This window comes from Schistocerca cancellata, chromosome 4, assembly GCF_023864275.1.
Source record: "Schistocerca cancellata isolate TAMUIC-IGC-003103 chromosome 4, iqSchCanc2.1, whole genome shotgun sequence".
In the NCBI taxonomy this organism is placed as follows: Eukaryota; Metazoa; Arthropoda; class Insecta; order Orthoptera; family Acrididae; genus Schistocerca; species Schistocerca cancellata.
Window position 1 is genome coordinate 192,060,901 of NC_064629.1, and position 21,195 is coordinate 192,082,095.

The following is a 21,195-nucleotide window of genomic DNA, read 5'->3' on the forward strand; positions in this document are numbered from 1 at the left end:
CTGCCTGTCCTGCTTTAGAGAGTGGGTAAGCCTCCGATCCCTATGTTTTGTTATGAGGTATGGACGTCCAACTTCTCGTCGCCTACTCATATTTTTAGCATTCTTCAAACAATTTCCATAGATGCTCACAACAGTAGGACGTGAACAGCCAACCAGCTTTGCCTTTTCCTAGATGCTCGTTCCCAGGCACTGGGCCACAACAAACTGGCTTTTGTCAAAGTCACTTAAGTTGGTGGATTTCTCCATTTGCACCACTAATCATCGCTGGAATCATTCCCCATTTATCTCTGCTCTGCTAGTATACCACTCATACTATGTCACCTCAGTGCCACCAGGCAGCATTCAACCTCACGACGGGCAATGGTAATAATGTTTTGGCTCATCAGTGTATATTAGTAGACACAGATCCTAACAACATTAGGAAAAAAGTTGAAGCTGATCAGTTAGTTACTTACTTACTATAAAAAAGATAGTTTCAGTATGAACATCTCTTACCAAATGCAACTAAATTTCCTTCAGGAGATGGTGACAGTAGTTTGTATGTGAAGAGTAACAGTGGATGGTCGCATTGTACATTTTGAAGCTGCCTTGAGCATAACAGATACCTGATTTTCCTTGTATCTAGACATGCCCCTGAGTGCTGTCTTGGTGAGGATGGCTCCCCAAGCTGTTGCAACACCTGCTTCCTTTCTTGTGCTGCTATCTTCCATCTCATAATGTCCTTACTTCTCTTACTCTCTAATCCATGGTGGCAATCTTTGATGTTCATCTACCTATTTCTCTAGGTTCTACTGTGTTCCATTTACATCTTAAGCCATTTACTTTGCATCAAATTTTTTGGCTGAAGTAATTTTTGGTCCCCTTTCGTGTTTGACCTCCATTTTTCTAAATTTTCTCTGCCATGTGGACCAATTGAGGAAGGATACCTTAAATAGTGCCAAATGCTTACAATGTAAAAGGTCCTTTGCACACAATAACTACGTAATCTCATAGATATGCTTAAAAGGCAATGTGGTAGCCAACCTGACGTGGTAGGGTCATTGTGTATCTTCTTGGTGCAGCCTCCTGAAAATACAGGCACCACACTTCAGATGCCTGAGGTGCTAGCTTGCCACACATTCCAAGTAATAGATGTCTGTCATCTTGATGGATCATGACTCCCAGCAATGACCATCATGCCAGATGACCATTGCTGTGGCTGGGTGGGGCTGTGGGGTGAACCTTTGGTTTGAGCAGGTAGCATCAGGGTGGAAATATTGCACACAAAATGCATCAGACTATACCGGCATAATGACTGTACTGATCTGGGTGTGTCAACAGATAATTATAGATATTTCGATGTGGATTGTTAAAATTAAACTGCTTTCCCTACCCTGGCTACTCCCATGGGAAAAGGGACAAGCCAGAAGACTGGGAGCAGAACAGTTTATTCAATACCTTGTGTGTACTAGAACAGATAGAAATACTGCTACAGTGACAAAACCATTATTTTTTGTGGCACGAGCAGAATATAATTTTGAAGAAGTAGACACACTGGAAAAAATGCAAAATGGGTCACTAGTGATTAAACCCTCCTGTGCTGCATAATCATGAGCACTTCAGACAGGTGAAAGACTGTTACTCCATGTAAAACTTAGAATTTGGTACAAGGAGTTATCTTTCATACAGGCCTTACACACTGGGCAGATGCTGTGATACAAGCTAACCTAGAATGGCAAGGCATACATTTTGTCTGACATCTATGAAAAGGTCCAAGAGAGAACAAAATAGATACAGGTGCCTTCATATGAGCTTTTGAAGGAAATGTCATCCCAGAAAAGTTGGGTATAGTGTATAGGTGTGACTTGAAACATTGCATCCTACTGCCCATTGCTTATGTTTTGGACATGTCATCTTGCTGCATGGCAGACTCAAAATGCAGAAACTGTGAAAGATCACTTCACAGAGACAATCCTTGCAAACAACTGCTTCTGTGTATATTGTATGAAACACCATCGTCCCCATTCACTGATTTGCCCTTAAAAAAAAAAAAAAAAAAAAAAAAAAAAAAAAAAAAAAAAAAAAAAAAAAAAAAAAAAAAAAAATACAAGAATATAAAATTATGGAACACAGGCATCCTGTCTACATGATGACAAACAAAACAAAAGTGACAGTTTTAACCTTGTATGCCTCAGGTTTTTTCAAAACCAAATATGCCACCTACTGTAAACCAAGAACATCCAACTAGAATGAAAAAATATCTGAAATACATCTCCACCCTTCTTGATTTGAAATCTTACAGAGCCAATAGTAGCATCCCAGCAGACACAACAGGAGACACTTCATATCCCTCTGACAGAATGAGAGAGGAAGACCCACTCCACATCATCTTCTTCCTTCCCAAAATATAACAGATAAAAAGTCAAATACTTGTCAGTGATTAAAAGAGGCAAATATGTTGGACTCAATAACTGTCTAATCATCTTCTCACCTAAAATGGAAGAAGAAGGGAAAACACAAGACAAGAAAAGAACAAAAGAAAGAACTAATTCATTGATACCTATCAAACTGGAAATATCCTTGCCAGTAGAAGAATGTATGGACAACCACACAGGAAGGATTGGTAAACTGTGCAGATCAACTTATATCATTAGTTTCATCTTCACTTACTACTCTGAGGCCTTTTCAGTGATTTTACAATAGAATTTTACTAGCTACTATCACCCCCTGGAAGAAAGTAGACAGTTAACCACTAACTTTCCCACAGTATTTATAGGAGTACAAGAATCGTGATTTTTAGAAGACCATCTTCCTGCACGTAGAGGAGGATATCATGTACATGGCCAAAAATAGAATAAACACGGAATGAGCATTCGGAGCTGTTTGCTCACAAATTAAATCAAACACCTTGAATGAACAAATATCTATAAATGGTACACTCAAAGCACTAGCCATTAGAATACAAGTGAGCATAATGATTACTATCTGTAATATCTAAAGTCCCCCTGACTGAGACATTGCTTACAGGAAGATGGAAGACCTGTTTGAATGGGTTATCCCGCCTTTCATTTACTGGGAAATTTTAATTCCCATAAACACATATGGGGCGCTGAGATAATGACTAGTAGAGGGCAACTACTAGAGAGATTATCATCAAAGCTTGATGATCTCTGTCTAATAAATTTGGGAGCTCCAACAAATTTTGGCACTGAATATGGCTCCTACTCTGCAAACAGGCTCGACAGTCTGCAGTTCTAACTTCCCACCTATGATCCAATGGAATGTTCATGATGACCTTTGTGATATTTTAGTGGTACCAAATCTACAACACAACAACTGCTTACCATGTTGGTCATGTGAAGAGCCAGTTGGAATACCTTCACTGCTAAAGTGTAGATCACAATAAATATAGAGAAGAGATTCGTTAAAGTAGTGGAAGACACAACAGAAATGGTCATCCAAGTTACAGACACAGTAATATCACTATTTTCAGTTTGTCCTGTTTGGAAACCTGTTCCGTGGTGGTGCAAACAGATCCCAGATGCCATCAGAGAGCAACAAAGGGCTCTATGACAACATAGATGCCATCTCTCTACTAAAAATTTAATTTCATTCAAAATATCAGGTGCAAGGTAGAATGTTGGGAACAATGTGGTCCAATTGCAGCAGATTAGTGGACTTCGGTATACTAATAGACTTCAGGAAATTCTCAACATAGGAGAAATTAACACCAGTTCCTCTGACATTGCTGAACTTTTCGCAAGGTATTATGTATAAATGTTGTCATCTGAGAATTACCATCAAATTTCACTCAACATCATCTTTTAACGGAACGTAATACCATACGTTTTATCTCAACAGACCTGGAAATCAACAATGCACACTTTAATGCCTGGGAACTAAATAATCCTTTAAAACAATGTAGAGCTACAGCTCCAGGATCAGATGATATCCATAGTGAAAATCTTCAATATTGTGGTGAAAATAGTAAAAACTCTGTTCTAAAATTTTTAAACAAGATATGGCAAGAGGGAAAATTTCTCTCCCTGTGGAAAGTGAGTATCACAATACCTATACCAAACCAGGCCGAGGCCCAAAAAATAGAAATACTTACAGGTTGATCAACCCAACAAATAACTAGGATAAACTATCAGAAAGGATGGTTCATCCATGGCTTTATTGTTGTTGTTTGGAATCTAGAAATCTCCTTTCCCAGTCCAGCATGGATTCTGATCTCAAACTACATGGATTCTGATCTCAAACTACCACTGAACATTTCATATGATTGGGGTATTTTCAATTAGAGATACCTTTGTGAACCACTGATATTTAATCATAATATTTTTTGATTTACACAACACGTACGACATAATGTGGCAGCATCACATTTTATCAACTCTGCATGAGTGGTGTTGATGAGGAAAGTTGATCTTGTTTTATACAAATGTTTTTAATCACTTAGACCGTTTAGAGTCAGAGTGGGCACAGTCCTTAGTAAACAATATGTACAGAAAAATGGAGTCAACAGGGATTGATTTTAAGTGACACACCTTTTGTGATTGCAATAAATGGCGTACTAGAAATGGTGGGACATATGATCACACCAGCATTATGGGTAGATGACCTTTATTTATTGTTTCTAATTAATTCTTCTACCAAATTCTGTAACAATTTTAAATTTTTTTCAGTTAAATTTAATCCAAAAGTTTTAGTGGTAGTGCTAGTAGATGCGACTTTCACAACAAATGTCATAGTCAATATTTTCAGATTCTGGACCCCACTTACACATCAGTATCCCTCTAAAAAGTATGTTGTTAATAAAAGTATAAAACAGCTAACAAAATTTTTACTCTCTAAACTTTTTTGTGATGGTCATAAAGTGACTCTCCTCACCCCTTCCCCCTCCCCCCCCCCCCTCCCCAATTGATCGTCTGCATTATTGAATATGCATTAGTATTGCTAGGGTTAATTTCTTATGGTCAGCTTTTAAGATCTGGCCTTCACTCTTCTAAATTTCACATAAAGTGTAGGCCGTTGGGGGAAGGATGCCGTAAAAGTAAAGCAGTCATCAATCTGAAGCTTGTTTCAAACATGACTGCACTTTAGTAGGCATGGTCCTGTTGGAGGTGGTATGCTGTTGCCTTCCTTTGACCTTTGAACTGACTTACCTAGCCAGTTATAGGAGGACCTACAGTATAACGTGGGTTCTCAATCATGGTGTAACGCAGCATTTTTCTCATGTACAGACATTGCCAGAGGTGAAAGAAGTGATAAACATGTGAGTATTAAAAGGAATCTGCTAAATTTCAATTGCATGATAAATCACACAAATCTGAGGGCTGTGAATTCAACTAAATATGTAGGGATTTCAGTTACAAATAACTTCAACTGGAACAGTCACATAGATAATGTTGTGGGGAAAGTGAACCAAAGACTGTGATTTATTGACAGAATGCTTAGAAGATGCAACAGGTCTACTAAAGAACTGCCTACACTACACATGTCAGTCCTCTTCTGGCACATTGCTGTGCGGTGTGGGATTTGCATCTGATAGGATTGAGGAACAGCATTCAAAAAATTCAAAGAAGGGCAGATCATTTGGTATTATTGCAAAATGGGAGAGAGTGCCACAGGTACGATAAGTGAGTTAAAGTGGCAATCAGTAAATAAAGGCGTTTTTCTTTGCAGCGTGATCTTATTGTAAAATTTCAATCACCAACATTCTCCTTCAAATGTGAAAATACTTCGTTGGTGCCCACCTCCATAGGTAGAAATGATAATTACAATAATATAAGAGAAATTCGAGCTCATAGAGAAAGATTTAAGAATTTGTTTTTCCCACATGCTGTTAGAGAGTGAAACAGTTGAGAAATAGCTTCAAGGTGTTTGATGAACCCTCTTCCAGGCGTGTAATTTTGAACTGCAGAGTAGTCATGTAGATGTAGATGTTGATAAGTGACAGATAGAAATCCTACAATTGACAGGAGATTGAACCCAATGCCATTAAATTTGTAGTCTGACTCTTTACCAAAGAGCCACCTTACGTGGTGCATAATCTATCCACCATGTGCTGTGATCCTCTGCACCTACAATTAGTGTGCATTTATGTTCGCTTTCAAAATCCAATGCAGTAGTCTCTACATTGTGAGGGGAGCTCACAGTTGTAACCCCCCCCCCCTCCCTCCCCCCCCCCCTCCACCCACCAACCACACTGCTGATGCAAGAATTGCTGCTTTCCTATGTGTGCCTAGTAGTAATTAAGTAATTACCTAACCAATTCAGGGCACTGGGACTCTGGGCAAAGGCTGCTAAGCCAGATAGCCTTTGCCATGTTAGGGTGCAATCCGTGCGGAGAGCCTCCAGAGCGAGTGGCCTACAGCCAGACAATCTGCAGTAAAACAGGTAAGACTCACCCACACCAGTTTCTGTGATGACATGGTCATCTCCACAGAAAGAAAACAAGATTTTGGTCGAGACACTTACAATTCCATAGTGTTTCCACCTTTGGCCATGCTTCGGGATGAGCATCAGGTAAGGAGAAATGGAGGCAGATTGTTCGCCAAATTCTTGGTATGCTCTAGAACTGATGGTGAATTTTTTGCAACAGTGAAGCCACAGTTTTTCATTGGAAATGTTGAGGATATGTTCAGAGAAGTTGCTGCAGAACAGAAAATGAGGAAAGGGTCTCTGTTGATAAAAACTTTGAACGCTAACCAACCATAGACACTTCAGGCTTGTCACAAGCTTGGTGATACACCAGTTACACCTCTCATCATAACAAACTCTATGAATTCAAGGTCTCATCTTCCACCTAATATCACAAACAGATGAACTGCACACTAACCTAGAGTGGTGTGGAGTGAATTTTGTTTATCACATTCAGAGAGGACCTTAACATAATAGGGCGGACATGAAGCTTTCGCCCTAGACCTCAATGGAAATATTTTACCTGAGAAAATTGGGGTCATGTTTTGGAGATGTGATGTCAAACCCTATATTCCTCATCCTATGAGATGTTTTAGATGCCAAATGTTTGGACCCACATCCTCCCTCCTTACTGAAGATGCTACTTGTGGGATGTTCAGAAGGACAGTGCATGTGGGCAGATCCTGTGAACAACTCCCTACACGTGTAAACTGCCAAGAACACCCCCACTCCCCACCTTCCACCACCCTTGTTTGTCATTATGTTCAGTCCGCACTGTCAACAGTACGTTAAACTCTAATCTTTCTTCCTTCCATCCTTCAGAAAACCAACTGGCAAGCTTTCACCTCCAAAGCTTCTTTCAAAGCCAGTCAAGAAGAGAATACCAAAGGAGTGGTACAAGATGCTATTGACAAGATCATACATGCTGTGGAAGCAACGATACCCTAGTCTTCAGGCCCCCGATGCCAGAAACTTGTGCCATAGTGGTCTGAAGAATAGCTACAGCTGTCAGAGAGAATAGAAGTGTGTTTCAATGACACAATCACCATCGTTCTATGGAACATTTAATAGCATTCAAGAGACTTTGAGCAAAGGCATGGTTTTTAATACAAAGGAGAAAGCAGGGGTGTTAGGAATGTTATGTATCATCTGAGGGTCTCCACCTCATCACCTCAAGTATGGACTAAACTCCACTGCATTTGCAGCCATTAACCATTCACAGTAGTTCCTCCCATATTCCTCAATGATGACATGTGTATTGATTCCACAGTCATTGCTGTACACTTTGCTGAAGTGTCTGCGTGCAGTAACTACCATCCAAATTTCGTGACATAGAAAAATCTGGTGGAGCAAAACTAATTATTCTTCCATGCAGAAGGTCTTGAATCATACAGTGTTCTATATAGTGAAGGCGAGTTTCACCAGTGCATTAGCAGAGTATCAAGATGCAACCTCAGGACCTGATAAAATTCACAGTTTAATGCTTAAACAACTTAGCGAAACGGCATAAAACACCTCATGTTTTTAAATATTATTTGTTGAGAAGAGGGATTCCCCCCTACCCCAATAGTGGAGGAGTATTACTATTCCTATCCTGAAACTGGGAAAAGACCCACAAATCTTTACTAATTATTGACTAGTCTCCCTAACAATCAGGTTGTGTAAATTATTTGAAAGAATGTCAACCAATGACTTCCTATCTGGAAGCTAGAGGACATTTACCATGGTTTCGAAGTGTCTTTCAGGCACTGCAATCCACCAAAGAACATTTGATAGATCTGGAATCAGTGGTTCACAGTGCTTTCATGTAACACCAACACCTGATGCAGGAAGCCCACAGTGATGAGTACTTAAGCCATACTCAGTGTTACAAATGGTTCACATAGTTTAAAAATGGCCAGACAGAAGATAAGGTGACACTTGTTTAGGATGCTCTTTGATGCCTACCGACGACGCTCATGTCAGGAACGAGCATGCTAATTGAAGACTGATTGTCAGAAAGATTGTAGAAGAATGTAACATTTCAATTGGACCGTGTCATGAAATCATGACACAGCATCTTGTAATTCATTGTGTTGCCACCAAGTTCATCCCACAGGTCTTGAGTCGAGACCAGAAAGACTTGTGCCTCACAATCTGTGAAGAGCTCTTCTATCATGCAAATGAGGATATGTTCCATAAGAGAATTGTAACTGGTGATGAGATGTGGTGAGTTTATGGTTACAATATTGAGATGAAGGCCCAATCTTCACAATGGGTTCGGAAAGACTCTCCAAGGCCAAAAATGCTTGTCCGGTCAGGTACAATGTCAAAGCCATGCTGATAGTTTTCTTTGACTTGACACTAGTTCATCATGAATTCATGCCACAGGGACAACCTATTAACTGATGATACTATTGGGATGTGTTGCGAAGCATGCAAGAAAATGTGAAAAGGAAATGGCCTGGAATGTGGTGAGACAATTTATGGCTCCTGCATCACAATAACACACCCACACATTCATCCCTGTTGGTGCATGACTATTGCATAAAAAATGAAATCACTTTGCTGCCTCATCCTCCATACTCTCCAGACCTGGCCTCTGCAGACTTTTTTTTTAATTTCCAAAGTTGAAAACCCCCTTTCAAAGGATAAAGATTTGCAATGATAGATGAGATAAAAGAAAATTCGCAGATAGTATCTAGCAAGAGGCATACCAAGACTGAGAAATGGTGTTGGGAGTGGCGTATCAGTTGTGGAGGACAGTATTTCAAAGGAGACCATGCATAATAAGTAACAGGTATGAGTCGAAAAATTTTGTGGACAGAGTTCCGGTATTTTTTGAATGGATCTCGTACACCCATAAAAAACTTGGGACCATTTACTTACTCCTTTCACGGGATTAGGAGGACAAAATTCATTTTGAATATGAGTTGCAATGTCTATCTGGCAGTTCCCTCAGCCATAAAGAACTTTTTTTCTGAGATATTGGCTTTATAACATTGACACATTTTGGATCATAATAAATTATTGTGTAAATTGTCTTCCATACAAGTACAGCAAAAATTAAATAAAAGAAAAGAAATAAGTCTTTCCTGTTCTGTACTTAGATATATTATTTGAACAAAAAGGGCCAGAAGTGTATGTAAAGAAACTCCCATTTTTCAGGGATTTTTTCAAGGACCTCACATTTTTTGTTATAATTTAATAATTTCAGTAATATTTCCATAATCTTAGTATTGTCATAATTTGGGTCAATGTGTTCTTTAATTACAGTATGAAGTAAGGCAAAAATTTTTCTTACAGGCAATGACCTTCCACACAGGCTACTGTGAAACTGTTCTTTTTGATAGCTGGAAAGTAAGTTCTGTGAATGGCCTTATAGGTTCTATGATAGGAATTCTCTGTATGGCTGCACTATATGAAGGACTGAAGTATTACAGGTACTCCCTCCAACTACCATAAATTGGTTGACATAAGATATTATAACATAGATACTGATACTGCCTTCTTCTTTTAGAGAATACCTGTTTTGGAAGACTTACACGGGTTTGCAATATAGATCTGTTTCCGTTCCAGCAGAAAAAAATGTGGTTTCAGAAGACAATCAAGTAGTTGAGTAAGTACTACATATATGTATAATTAAAATTATAAATGAAATAATAGCCAAACATGGAAACTCCAGGTAGGAATATCAACAATTTAGGAAAAGGACATAAAGAAGACATGTCAAGTTGCAGACAGGCACAATTAAGACACTCACATAAACCTTTTGGCCACAGAGGGAAGGTATAAACAAATCTGCAGCACAGCCATGGGTACCCACATGGTACCCTCCTATGCCAACCTTTTTATGGCCATCTGGAGGAGACCTTCCTAGCCTCCCAAAACACCAAATCCCTAGTCTGGATCAGGTTCATTAATATCTTCATGATCTGGACTCAGGACCAAGATACCATATCTTCGTTCCTCCACAACTTCAACACCTTCTCTCCCATCCACTTCACGTGGTCCTCCTCTACCTTCCTAGATGTTGACATGCCTCTCCGATGGCTCCATTCTCACCTCTGTCCACATATAACCCACCAACCACCAACAGTGCCTGCATTTTGACAGCTGTCATCCCTTTCACACCAAAAAATCCTTCCCATTTAGCCTGGCTACCCGGTAATGGCATATTTGCATTGATAAACACACCCTTGCTCAGTTTGCTGAGGGTCCCACCAAAGCCTACACAGACAGGCACTATCCCCCAGACCTAGTTGGCAGACAGATCTCACGTGCCATTTCCCCTCACACCCTGAATCATCCCACCACCCCCAAGAACCAGCCACAAAGGAGTCTCTCCTTCATCACCCAGTATCACCATAGATTGGAACAACTGAACCACGTCCTTTGTCAGGGCTTTTATTACCTATCATTGTGCCCTGACATGAGGGACATCCTACCAGAGATACTTCCAACCTCTCCTAAATTGGTGTTCCATTGCCCAACGAACCTCCACAACATCCTAGTCCATCCCTATGCCACTCCCAATCCCAGCCTCTTGCCAAAAGGATCATATTTCTATGGAAGACCCAGGTGCAAAACCTGCCCAATCCACCCACTCAGCACTTCTTCTTCCAGTCCTGTCACAGGTTTATCCTTTCCCATCAGGGGCCAGACCACCTGTGAAGGCAGTCAAGTCATTTACCAGCTCTGTTGCAATCATTGCACAGGGTATGAGTGCCAACCAGCTGTCCACCAGGATGAATGGCCATCGCCAAACTGTGGCCCAGAACAAAGTAGACCACGCTGTGGCACAGTTTGCAGCTGAACATAACACTCTTGATTTCCATGGCTGCTTCCATAGCCAAGCCATCTGGATCCTTAATTATCCCAGCCTCAATCTATGGTAACATACTGTCCCCACACTCTCCACCCAACAGTTTCCACCACCCTCTGTCCTATCATCTCCTCCCCATTCTCATCTCCCACCCTGTTTATTTACAGCCCTCTGCCGACACATCCACCTGTCTTTCCTTGCGCCTCTCCTTTTTCCCCACCTCCCTGCCTCACAACCCTCCTGATGCTGCACTGTTGGCAGTCTAGGTACAGCACACGCTACCAGACAGCGTTCGTCTTATCTCCCCACCCATATACTACTATTCCTTCCCCTTCCCCACTCCCTCCAGATTGCTGCTTCCATCCCACTTGATGTTGCATTCTGGCCCAAGATGCTGGAGTTGGTAATCTTGTGTGCATAAGGTGTGCTTGCTTGCTTTTGTGTGTGTGTGTGTGTGTGTTTTACTGGCCGAAAGCTTTATGTGACATGTCTTTTTTAGGGTAAGTAGCAATCTGTCTTTTCCTACATTGTTAAATGAAATAATATTTATTTCTGCTAGCAGTGCACCACACACACACACACACACACACACACACACACACACACACACACACATTCACTCTCACTCACTTGAACCCTTTATAACTAAAGTATTTTTCTGTAATTTGTCTCTTGGTTCTGTGGGACTTAGCTTTCTCTTTTTATGTTTTAGTTTTGTGGTTTTTTTCTTGTATAAAAAAAATGTGATTTTGACAAACATATGCCAACTGATGTGTTGGCAGTGCTGTTAACCATGTGACAGTCTTCAATTCACCAAGTAATTGTGTTTTTATTTTTTTAGTATAAATATTTTTAAGTATTAGTAGTAGTAAAATATTAGTTAGTATTTATCATAAACTTACTCTAAAATCATGAAATTAATGTATGTTTTCAGTAAACTAACTTTTTTTTTATTTTACTCTCTTTCATGGCTGCAGCGTCGTAGGAGAAGTTATACATAAGCAACCGTAAGTTTGGTCGACTTTATTTGCACACTGTTTTCTTTGTAGTTGTTGTTTTTGTTTCTTCCTTATTTTGCTCACCATTTTCTCTCTTACACTTGTTGAGCATATAATCTGTTCAGTTATAACTTGGGACTCTTTAAAACTGCATTGTTTCTCTGTGACAGTTATTTTATTAACACTTCTTAAGTTGCAGAGTTTGTCATTTTCTGAGTGTATTTTACTCAGGAAGTGAACTAATAATTATTGTAATTGTCTTCATGTGTGAAGCCATATTAATTTGCACTCTTACTCTCTTGATGACTTGGGAAACTCATAATATGAGATTATACAATCAAAATTATGAGGAAATACTAATGTGCAAAATGCGAATGTACATTTTGACAGTGAGTGTAATTGTCTTTAAAATAAAGAAAGGCATCTACACTGCGTATAGTCATTACAAATTGTAGAACTTCAATGGGTGTCAGTACATGTATTCAGGTAAAATTAGCTGATGGTTAAAACCACATTTAATGATGAAAATACTGGCACTAGAGATTGGTGTTCCCTCAACTCTCACCAAGCGAGGTGGCACAGTGTTAGCACACTGGACTTGAATTCAGGAGGACAGCAGTTCAATTCCCACCCAGCCATCCAGTTTTCGATTTTCCAGTTTCCGTAAATATCTTGAGGCAAATGCCAGATGGTTTGTTGAAAAAGACACGACTGCTTTCCTTCCTGTCTTGTCCCCAATCTAAGTTTTGCTCAGTCTCTAATGACCGTGTTGTTAATGGGACATTAAACTTTAATCTTCCTTCCTTCTTTCTTTCTTTTCGTTTTGTTTCTTTTCGCATGGGCTGGTCTTGTTCTGATACCACAGACAAGGCCCTAGAATATGTGTGTGAACTGTTTGAGGTGAACAGGCATATTCTGTAAAAGATATTGCAGATTTCCTTCCCTTGGATGTCAGTCTGATAAAATAAATTGAGTCATATTTTGAAATTACATTTCAAAGCTATGTGAAGAAAATCAAAATCTGCCTAGAGAACTGTCTTAACTCAATAATGGATTTCAAAATGCTCAAATGGCTCTAAGCACTATGGAACTTAACATCTGAGGTCGTCAGTCCCCTAGACTTACAATTAGAACTACTTAAACGTAACTAACCTAAAGACATCACACACATCCATGCCCGAGGCAGGATTTGAACCTGTGACCATAGCAGCAGCGCGGTTCCAGACTGAAGCATCTAGAACCGCTAAGCCACAGCGGCCGGCAATGGATTTCATTGAAAGCATTCTACTGTGTGTGGAGGGATAGATGGATTGGGAAAGGGGGGGGGGGAACCTCTAACAGTACGGCCCAACATTGTCAAGGGCACCCTTATTGCAGTGCACTTCTTGACACCCCACTTGACTGCTTTATTGCTAACTTTCAGAACATACTGCCCAGTTAGAGAAATGGATTTTCATATGCAACAGTATGACACCAGTATGACCGTTACTTGTGCACACCTCAGTGTGGCAGCTCACCAACACCCTACCACCACATTTGCTGAGTACTACTAGATAGGCAGAAGTAGACCAAGTGCGTGGTCCCAACATTCATCAGACACAAAGCCACTTGTTTAAGCCACCTGATTATCTTCTATGGTGTCATTTCAGAATTTTGGTTCACAATATTTCAGTTGACGTAGATACCGACCATTGTACACAGATTATTGTTCCACTCCCCCTCCCCCCTCCACCTGATCAGGTGCTGTCATTTATTGATTTTAATAGGCACAAGCATTGATAGTCAATTATCTGATCAAGTGCTGTCATATAGGCACAAACAATTATAGTCAACTATTATTTGAGTATCAGGTAATAGCTGCAGAAAACAAAAAATGTAGTGATGCAAAACTGTGTGTTAAGCCACTGTTGCTTTCATAGCTGTATATGTATGCAATCAAGGACATTATGATGGTTGAAAAAGTTATATTTCAGAACCGCTAAGAGCTGTTGATGAAAGATACCTGAATTATTGACCAGATTTGATCCTCTGACTGTCATTGGGTATTGTAAAATTATTTAGAGTGGGCTGTGTGGCAGATTTTTAGAGTGCCAAGGGTGGCTACTACTATATAGTTAATGTAATTTTTGTAGCCTGTTTGCATAGGGAATCACCTTACAAAATTTATACTTCAGGACCACCAGCAGTAGGATGCCTTAGGAATGTGGACCATTCCAATTCTTTGTAATCAATTTGTTACAAAAACAGTGTTGAGCAGGTGATAGTACACTGGTGGGTTGGCTCAAAAATGGTTCAAATGGCTCTGAGTGCTATGGGACTTAACTTCTGAGGTCATCAGTCCCCTAGAACTTAGAAATACTTAAACCTAACTAACCTAAGGACATCACACACATCCATGCCCGAGGCAGGATTCGAACCTGCGACCGCAGCGGTCGCGCGGTTCCAGACTGTAGCACCTAGAACCGCCCGGCCACTCCAGCCGGCGGCGGGTTGGCATTTTGCTGTGTGATTGTGTAATTTTTTTATGTACTGAGACACTAGGTTAACTATGTTTTTCCTTCTTTTTGGTGGATCTTTGTATTTTGTTTGTTGTCACTTAAAGTGACCCTGAGCTAAACAAGTAATGATATAGTGCATCAAAATTTGCCATGAAACGTTCACTAAATAGGTGAGAAATTTGATAAAAGTGTAGTCAAAGACTCATGGCATAGTGCAGGTTTTGTCCCATTACTTCATAAAAACATCCTATTACTACACTCTTCTTTTAGAGGACTTTCAAAAACTATTACATAACAGTTTTCAAAATGCTATTTTTGCTTCAGTAACTCTGTAGATAAAATCACAAGCATTAAGTATACAAAAAATTTAAAAAACTTTAGTTGTGTATAACCACTTTTCAGAAAGGCTTGCTTAATAGCTTGGGTAGTTTATGAAATATTATGGATATCCATGTAGTATAAGGTGCCATGTAAATCGCTGTGTTTGAACTTGTACTGTTTTCTTTCAAATGTTTGTTGAAGGATTGTTTCACATCCATGTAGAAGTTTTGGTATCTTAAAGATGAAATTAGTCATCTTTCATAAAAACCCTTTCTTTGTGTAGCTAATAAAAACTTATGACAGACTGGTGTGAGCATACGCCATGTTTGTGTATTTACATTGGTAATAGTGGTCTGATACACTATTGTTCTGTGGAAGTTACCACATTTTGGTGTAATATACTCTGTGCGAACTGGTTGGTAGCCTATTAAGTTACTGAGTTTGTTACTCTTTCTTTTTTCTGGAACACAGGTCATATCTTACTGAAACTCCCATTTGTTGGTATAATTTTATGTAGTTCTAAACTACCAATATTCACTTATGCATAAGATAAAATTATTTTTGCCTGATTTGCTTTCTTTTTTCCTGTACTATTGGACTGGACATATTTACTACCAGGATACATGTTTCGAATTTAATTTAATGTAGCTGCTCCCCCATTTTGGCACAGTGAAGTCTGTGGCACTTGGTTGGCACTGCAGTCACCCCAGGTATGCTTTTTACATGGTTTTCCACACCCATAATTTTAAATTGGAAACCCTTTAGTATTCACCACAAGCCTGTGCAGATGACAGATGGTCTAGTGATTAAAAATGAACAAGATTTTTCAGATATTAAGTATTAAACTCAAATTATACTCTTCATATCTCCAGTGGTTAAACTGACCTTAAACTTGACGGTTGGTTTGAACATTCATTGTTAGGCATAGCCGTATTTGGTAGGTCCTTGGCTTTCTCCAACCATTGAACTGATTTGTGCAGCTAATCATAATGGGATCCACAATTTAGCATGGACACTAAACTATGGTACAACTTAGTATTTCTTATCCTCATGAGCCATTGCCATAGGTGAAAGAGGCAGTGAATGATAGATAAAATTATTGGACCAACAGAGGGTTGAATATTGAAGTTTTTCATACTTACTTACTTAGCCACCTTTACACTTGAAATACCATTGAAAAATTATAAGTAAATTTGAGTGGTATAATTAAACCATTGGTACATAACGACATGTGAAGGATTGTCTGGAAATTGTGTGGTTGGTTGGTTATTTATTGTTCAAAGAGGACCATAGAAATAAAATTAGCAGTACATGAAGGAAGGCAGGCACAAAACTTAACTCTGCTATTATAGAGAATGTCTCAAGTGAAGGTTGTCTGGAGGATGCTCAGTGTGGAACTTGAAAATAGAAAGTGGAGATATTTAGAATTCCTTGAAACCCAAGCTCATTTTTAAGGGAAAAGGCAGTGTTCTCCTTTTCCTGTGCTGCTCATTATATTGGTTTTGAAGATTCTTTAGCATCACTGCTGCCAGTGGTTTGGATCTGCCATTAGTGTGCATACTATTAATTGATAATACTAATCACCTTAACTAACGCTCTGCACTTGCGCAGAACCACTTTCATTGAGATAATATTTTTTCATATCATGAATGGTTTCTTAAGTTTAGGCAAGTTGTCGAAATTTCTGTATAACTACCGATGATTGAGTCCATGAAAATAAATTTCTGTAACTTCCGTAATACTGTAGCGTAAATTGTAGCAGGAAACAATGTATCTGCATTTCAGGTATAGTTAAAGTTGTGGATCATGTCATCTTAGAGTTAATATTCATAGTTCATAGTGAAAGCATGATCCTAATTCATAATTAATGCATATGATCAGTTGTAATTTCCACTATTAAAAAAATTAAGCATTATCTAAATATTCTGAAATTGTGTGTGCATTTTATGAGAAATGGAGGACATCTTGTTAGCCTGTATAAATTTCTCAGTATGTGCAACAACAAGGGTAACCGCAGCCATGGTCTCTGAACTGATAGTCCATGCTGCTGCAAACGTCATCGAACTGTTTGTGCAGATGGTTGTTGTCTTGCAAACGTCCGCATCTGTTGACTCAGCGATCGAGACATGGCTGCACGATACGTTACATCCATGCGGATAAGATGCCTGTCGTCTTGACTGCTAGTGATCTGAGGCCGTTGGGGTCCAGCACGGTGTTCCGTATTACCCTCCTGAACCCACCGATTCCATATTCTGCGAACAGTCATTGGATATCGACCAACGCGAGCAGCAATGTCGCAGTACGATAAACCGCAATCGCAATAGGCTACAATCCAACCTTTATCAAATTCAGAAATGTGATGGTACGCATTTCTCCTCCTTACACGAGGCATCACGACGACGTTTTACCAGACAATGCCGGTCAACAGCTACTTGTGTATGAGAAATCGGTTGGAAACTTTCCACATGTCAGCACGTTGTAAGTGTCGCCACCGGCGCCAACCTTGTGTGAATGCTCTGAAAAGCTAATCATTTGCATATCACAGCATCTTCTTCCTGTCAGTTAAATTTCGTGTCTGTAGCATGTCATCTTCGTGGTGTAGCAATTTTAATGGCCAGTAGTGTAATAATCACCTTTACCATCTCATATTCAGGTCTGTTTTATGTAAAAACACCTTCGCAAAGTAATTTGCCTGTCTAATTTTTAATGTCTGTTTATAGCACCAGATTTCAAATGCTTTCGAATTTTCCCAATTTTCCCCACTGCTGATGCTTCATTGTTGCTTATCTGCTTAAGATTCTTTAATAAATTTAGTCCTTAATCTTATAGATGCATTTTACATCAGTAGATTTCTTTTGTTGGAGAACATTTTGTTTTTGCATTAATAATGTCTTGAAAGTTCTCTTTCTTAATAGAAAAATCATTTAACTACATTGTGATTAGTTTCGTTCTGCAATTTTTTGTATAACCTCCTCCCCTTCCTTTCTGTGGGTGAAATGCTCAATAATTTTTTAACAGTTAGTAGTACTGTTTTTCACTTTCCTTAAAGCTTTAACAATAAAGCTGGGAAGCAGGGACTGAGTACTGCATCCTTGTCTTGGTACCTTGTAGGAAATGCAGACTTCAATGGCTTTTCTGATTTAGTATTGATGCTTAGTCTTTGTAAATATCTGTGAACTATTTGTGAGCCATTCAGGTGTTACTTATTTTATTTGCTTACATTTCGATCCATGGACAATAGCATTCTTCATGAGCCATTTCCATGTGGTGAATGCTTTCACATAGCCAATCATGCTGGTGATATGTGTCACTGCATTCACATCATGCTTGCAAGATGACATCAGCATGAGGTGGGTTTCGAGAGTTTTTAGCAGTGGATCTTGTGCGTCATGTGTCATTCTGGTGCATCGTACAGCACTGATAATAGGAACATAAGTTTGCGAAAATGGTCTGCAAATAAAGTTCAAATTAAAATTGTAGGTGTTTGGTGAATCCTCTTCCCCTACAAAATACAATATCCATTACATGGATGTTAAAATGCAGGGCAGTTTAAATATAAAGGAATATATACATATAATATTTTCTCATTTTATAAAGAAATACATTGAACTGCTGATTTTTCTATTAGTTTTTTTTAAGTGACACGCTCACACAGGGTGTTCCTTCAAAGAGTCATCAGGTGCATTTTCTATATTTTTTGCAGCTATTTGCAATTTTATTTTGGCAGTGAGTAGCTGGAGTCAGCACAAACAAATACGGCTCATCACATCTTTCATGCAATGCCCGGTGGCAATGGGAAACATCAGTTTGTTTCCCATTACAAAGAAAAACAATTTTTGGAGCTGAATTTCACACACACATTCAATAGAACAGTCCCAAATTAGTCTAGTGTGATATTTGTTTGATCAGTGTTTATTAACAGGGATGGTAAAACAGGAAAAATAGTGCTGCTGTTGAATGGTGGTAGCACTCACCATTGGCCAGGGAAGCTCACAGATATTTGTTTGGGCTAACTCCAGCTATACATTGCAAAAACGAAATTGTAAATATGTGCCAAAATGCCAGAGGAATCACCTAATGACTCTTAGGAGAGATACCATACATATTCTTCACAACTGTTTGCTGGTGAATTGCTGTACAGTACTTATCGTAATGGGAGGAGATAAACCACTAAGCATTTGCCTTGTGTCCATTATCTTAGGATAATTGTTAATGTTATTTCTGAACAAAAATTGTGTACTAGAGAGTTGATACTACATCTGTTGATATGCTTCTGTTACAGACGCAACATGTTCAGTTCAATGCACTTCTTCCAGACCTTTCTCCATGTAGTGCAAATCATCCTGAGTTACTTCCTGATGCTGATATTCATGACCTACAATGTATGGCTATGCATGGCTGTTGTTATTGGTGCTGCACTAGGATATTTTTTGTTTGGTTGGAAGAAATCTGCAATTGTCGATGTAACTGAACACTGTCACTGACAGATATTTATTTGCTTAAGTGTAAATTATGACTACGATGGATATATTTTAGCTTAATTGTTGTTGAGTGTTGTCTTGTTCAGGAATTATGTTAAAGCTTGAGATGGACTGCATGTAGCATTACCTCAGTCCAATATATATTTTTTATATTTTTGATGCCTTCATGACTCTAAAGTCGCAGATTTAAGTGTACAACTCTTTGGTAAAATTTTAACAGTTAGTAAGAACTGCTAATATTTTTATTGCGTCACATTGACACGGTCAGTGATTATTTTACAGCATATTTTAATAATGTACTGTATTAAAATCAGGGAAACAATGAACATTTATTTAGAGCAATTGTTTGTGAACTGGAATTTTGTAGTAATGAAGTAGTACATTCCGAGAATAATTTTGTTGGCAATTTAGTTTGTATTTCTTAATAGTATGAAAAGGAAGTTTTTATTTTGGCTTCAAAATTGAAATAAGTTTATCAGTTTTCTTAAATAAGTGATGTAATGATGAAAACTATACATACAAATATGGCAAGTTATCCGCTCTCTCTCATTTTGTTATGTTTTATTCAGATCTGTCAGCTGTTTTGTGATGATGTTATAGTTACTTTTGGTTTGCATAAAAGAAAAGCATCAATTTTCAATTTTCTGTAGTGACTAAATCCGGAAAATATATTAGTGTTTTCACTGTATAGTTCTATGGGGAGTTAATATCTGCAGGCACTCTCTGAGCCTAATATTGATGTTACAATATTTAACCAAAGCTACTTCTGACTTATACATCGAAGCATCAAAAATGTTGCTGGGTAATAATAATTTTCTGTGGTACCCTTCTGCAAAATTTTCTGTCTGTTATGGTAGAAATATTAAATAATGTGCCTTACATTGAAAAACTCAAATAAAACTGATAATAATGTACACAATGGCTTCCATGTAACATTTCCTGTTGTTAATCGTTATGTATTCAGTGTGAGTAGACGTTCAGGTTTCTTTTTTTTTTTTTCATTTTTTTCAATTTGTGAGAGCTGGAATGACATGAAAATTTCTTTTTTTACAACACAGAATCACGTTAACATGACATTCCATCCTAAATATTTGTTTGCTTGTTTTTGATTTGCATAATGTTTGTGCCACATCAGATACCGGCACTTGAACCATCTCCATAATATGGAGAGAATATGAAACTGAAAAAAAGCCTGTTGTTACCAATATGACTTGTTAATGTATTCATACATGTATAAAAGATCTGACAATAGTGTACATTACACTGTGAAACATAACTGTTTGAGACCAGTAATAAAGAACACGAAGATTTTTAAATTTCTTTTGACAATAAATTGTGTTCTTATACCAAATAAGGTACTGTTTTTGTAATTAAATAATGAAATTTTTCCTCTGGTGAAATGGTGGTGCATTAATGGATCTTGAATCTTGTAGTAGCATGCTGGGATCAAAAGATGAACTTAACCACCACTAACAAGCCCTATGCCCTTCCCCTCCAATAACAAGCCCTCCTCGACCTCCACAGTTGATAATTTAGTTAACAAGCCCTCTTCGACCTCCACAGTTGATAATTTAGTTATTTACTAAATTATTTACTTATATTTTTAATCTTCCAGCTGTCTCGTTTTTAAAATGATTTACATTTTCTCTTTTTTGCCTTCTCTGGTATTACTTAATTGCATTATTTAT

At 38.6% G+C, this 21,195-nt stretch overlaps 1 protein-coding gene across 3 annotated transcripts in view; it reads left to right on the plus strand.

The window, feature by feature from the left end:
- LOC126184138 (high affinity copper uptake protein 1-like) overlaps positions 1 to 20,861 on the plus strand; it is a 154,951-nt gene extending 134,090 nt beyond the window's left edge. For all 3 annotated transcript variants that reach the window (XM_049926506.1, XM_049926507.1, XM_049926508.1), the window contains 4 exons: positions 9,691 to 9,827; positions 9,905 to 10,003; positions 12,187 to 12,216; positions 19,309 to 20,861. In XM_049926506.1, the coding sequence (XP_049782463.1) occupies positions 9,691 to 9,827; positions 9,905 to 10,003; positions 12,187 to 12,216; positions 19,309 to 19,510 (468 nt within the window). In that variant the 3' untranslated portion in view covers positions 19,511 to 20,861. The remainder of the gene's footprint in view (positions 1 to 9,690; positions 9,828 to 9,904; positions 10,004 to 12,186; positions 12,217 to 19,308) is intronic.
- Positions 20,862 to 21,195: the final 334 nt, after the last annotated feature.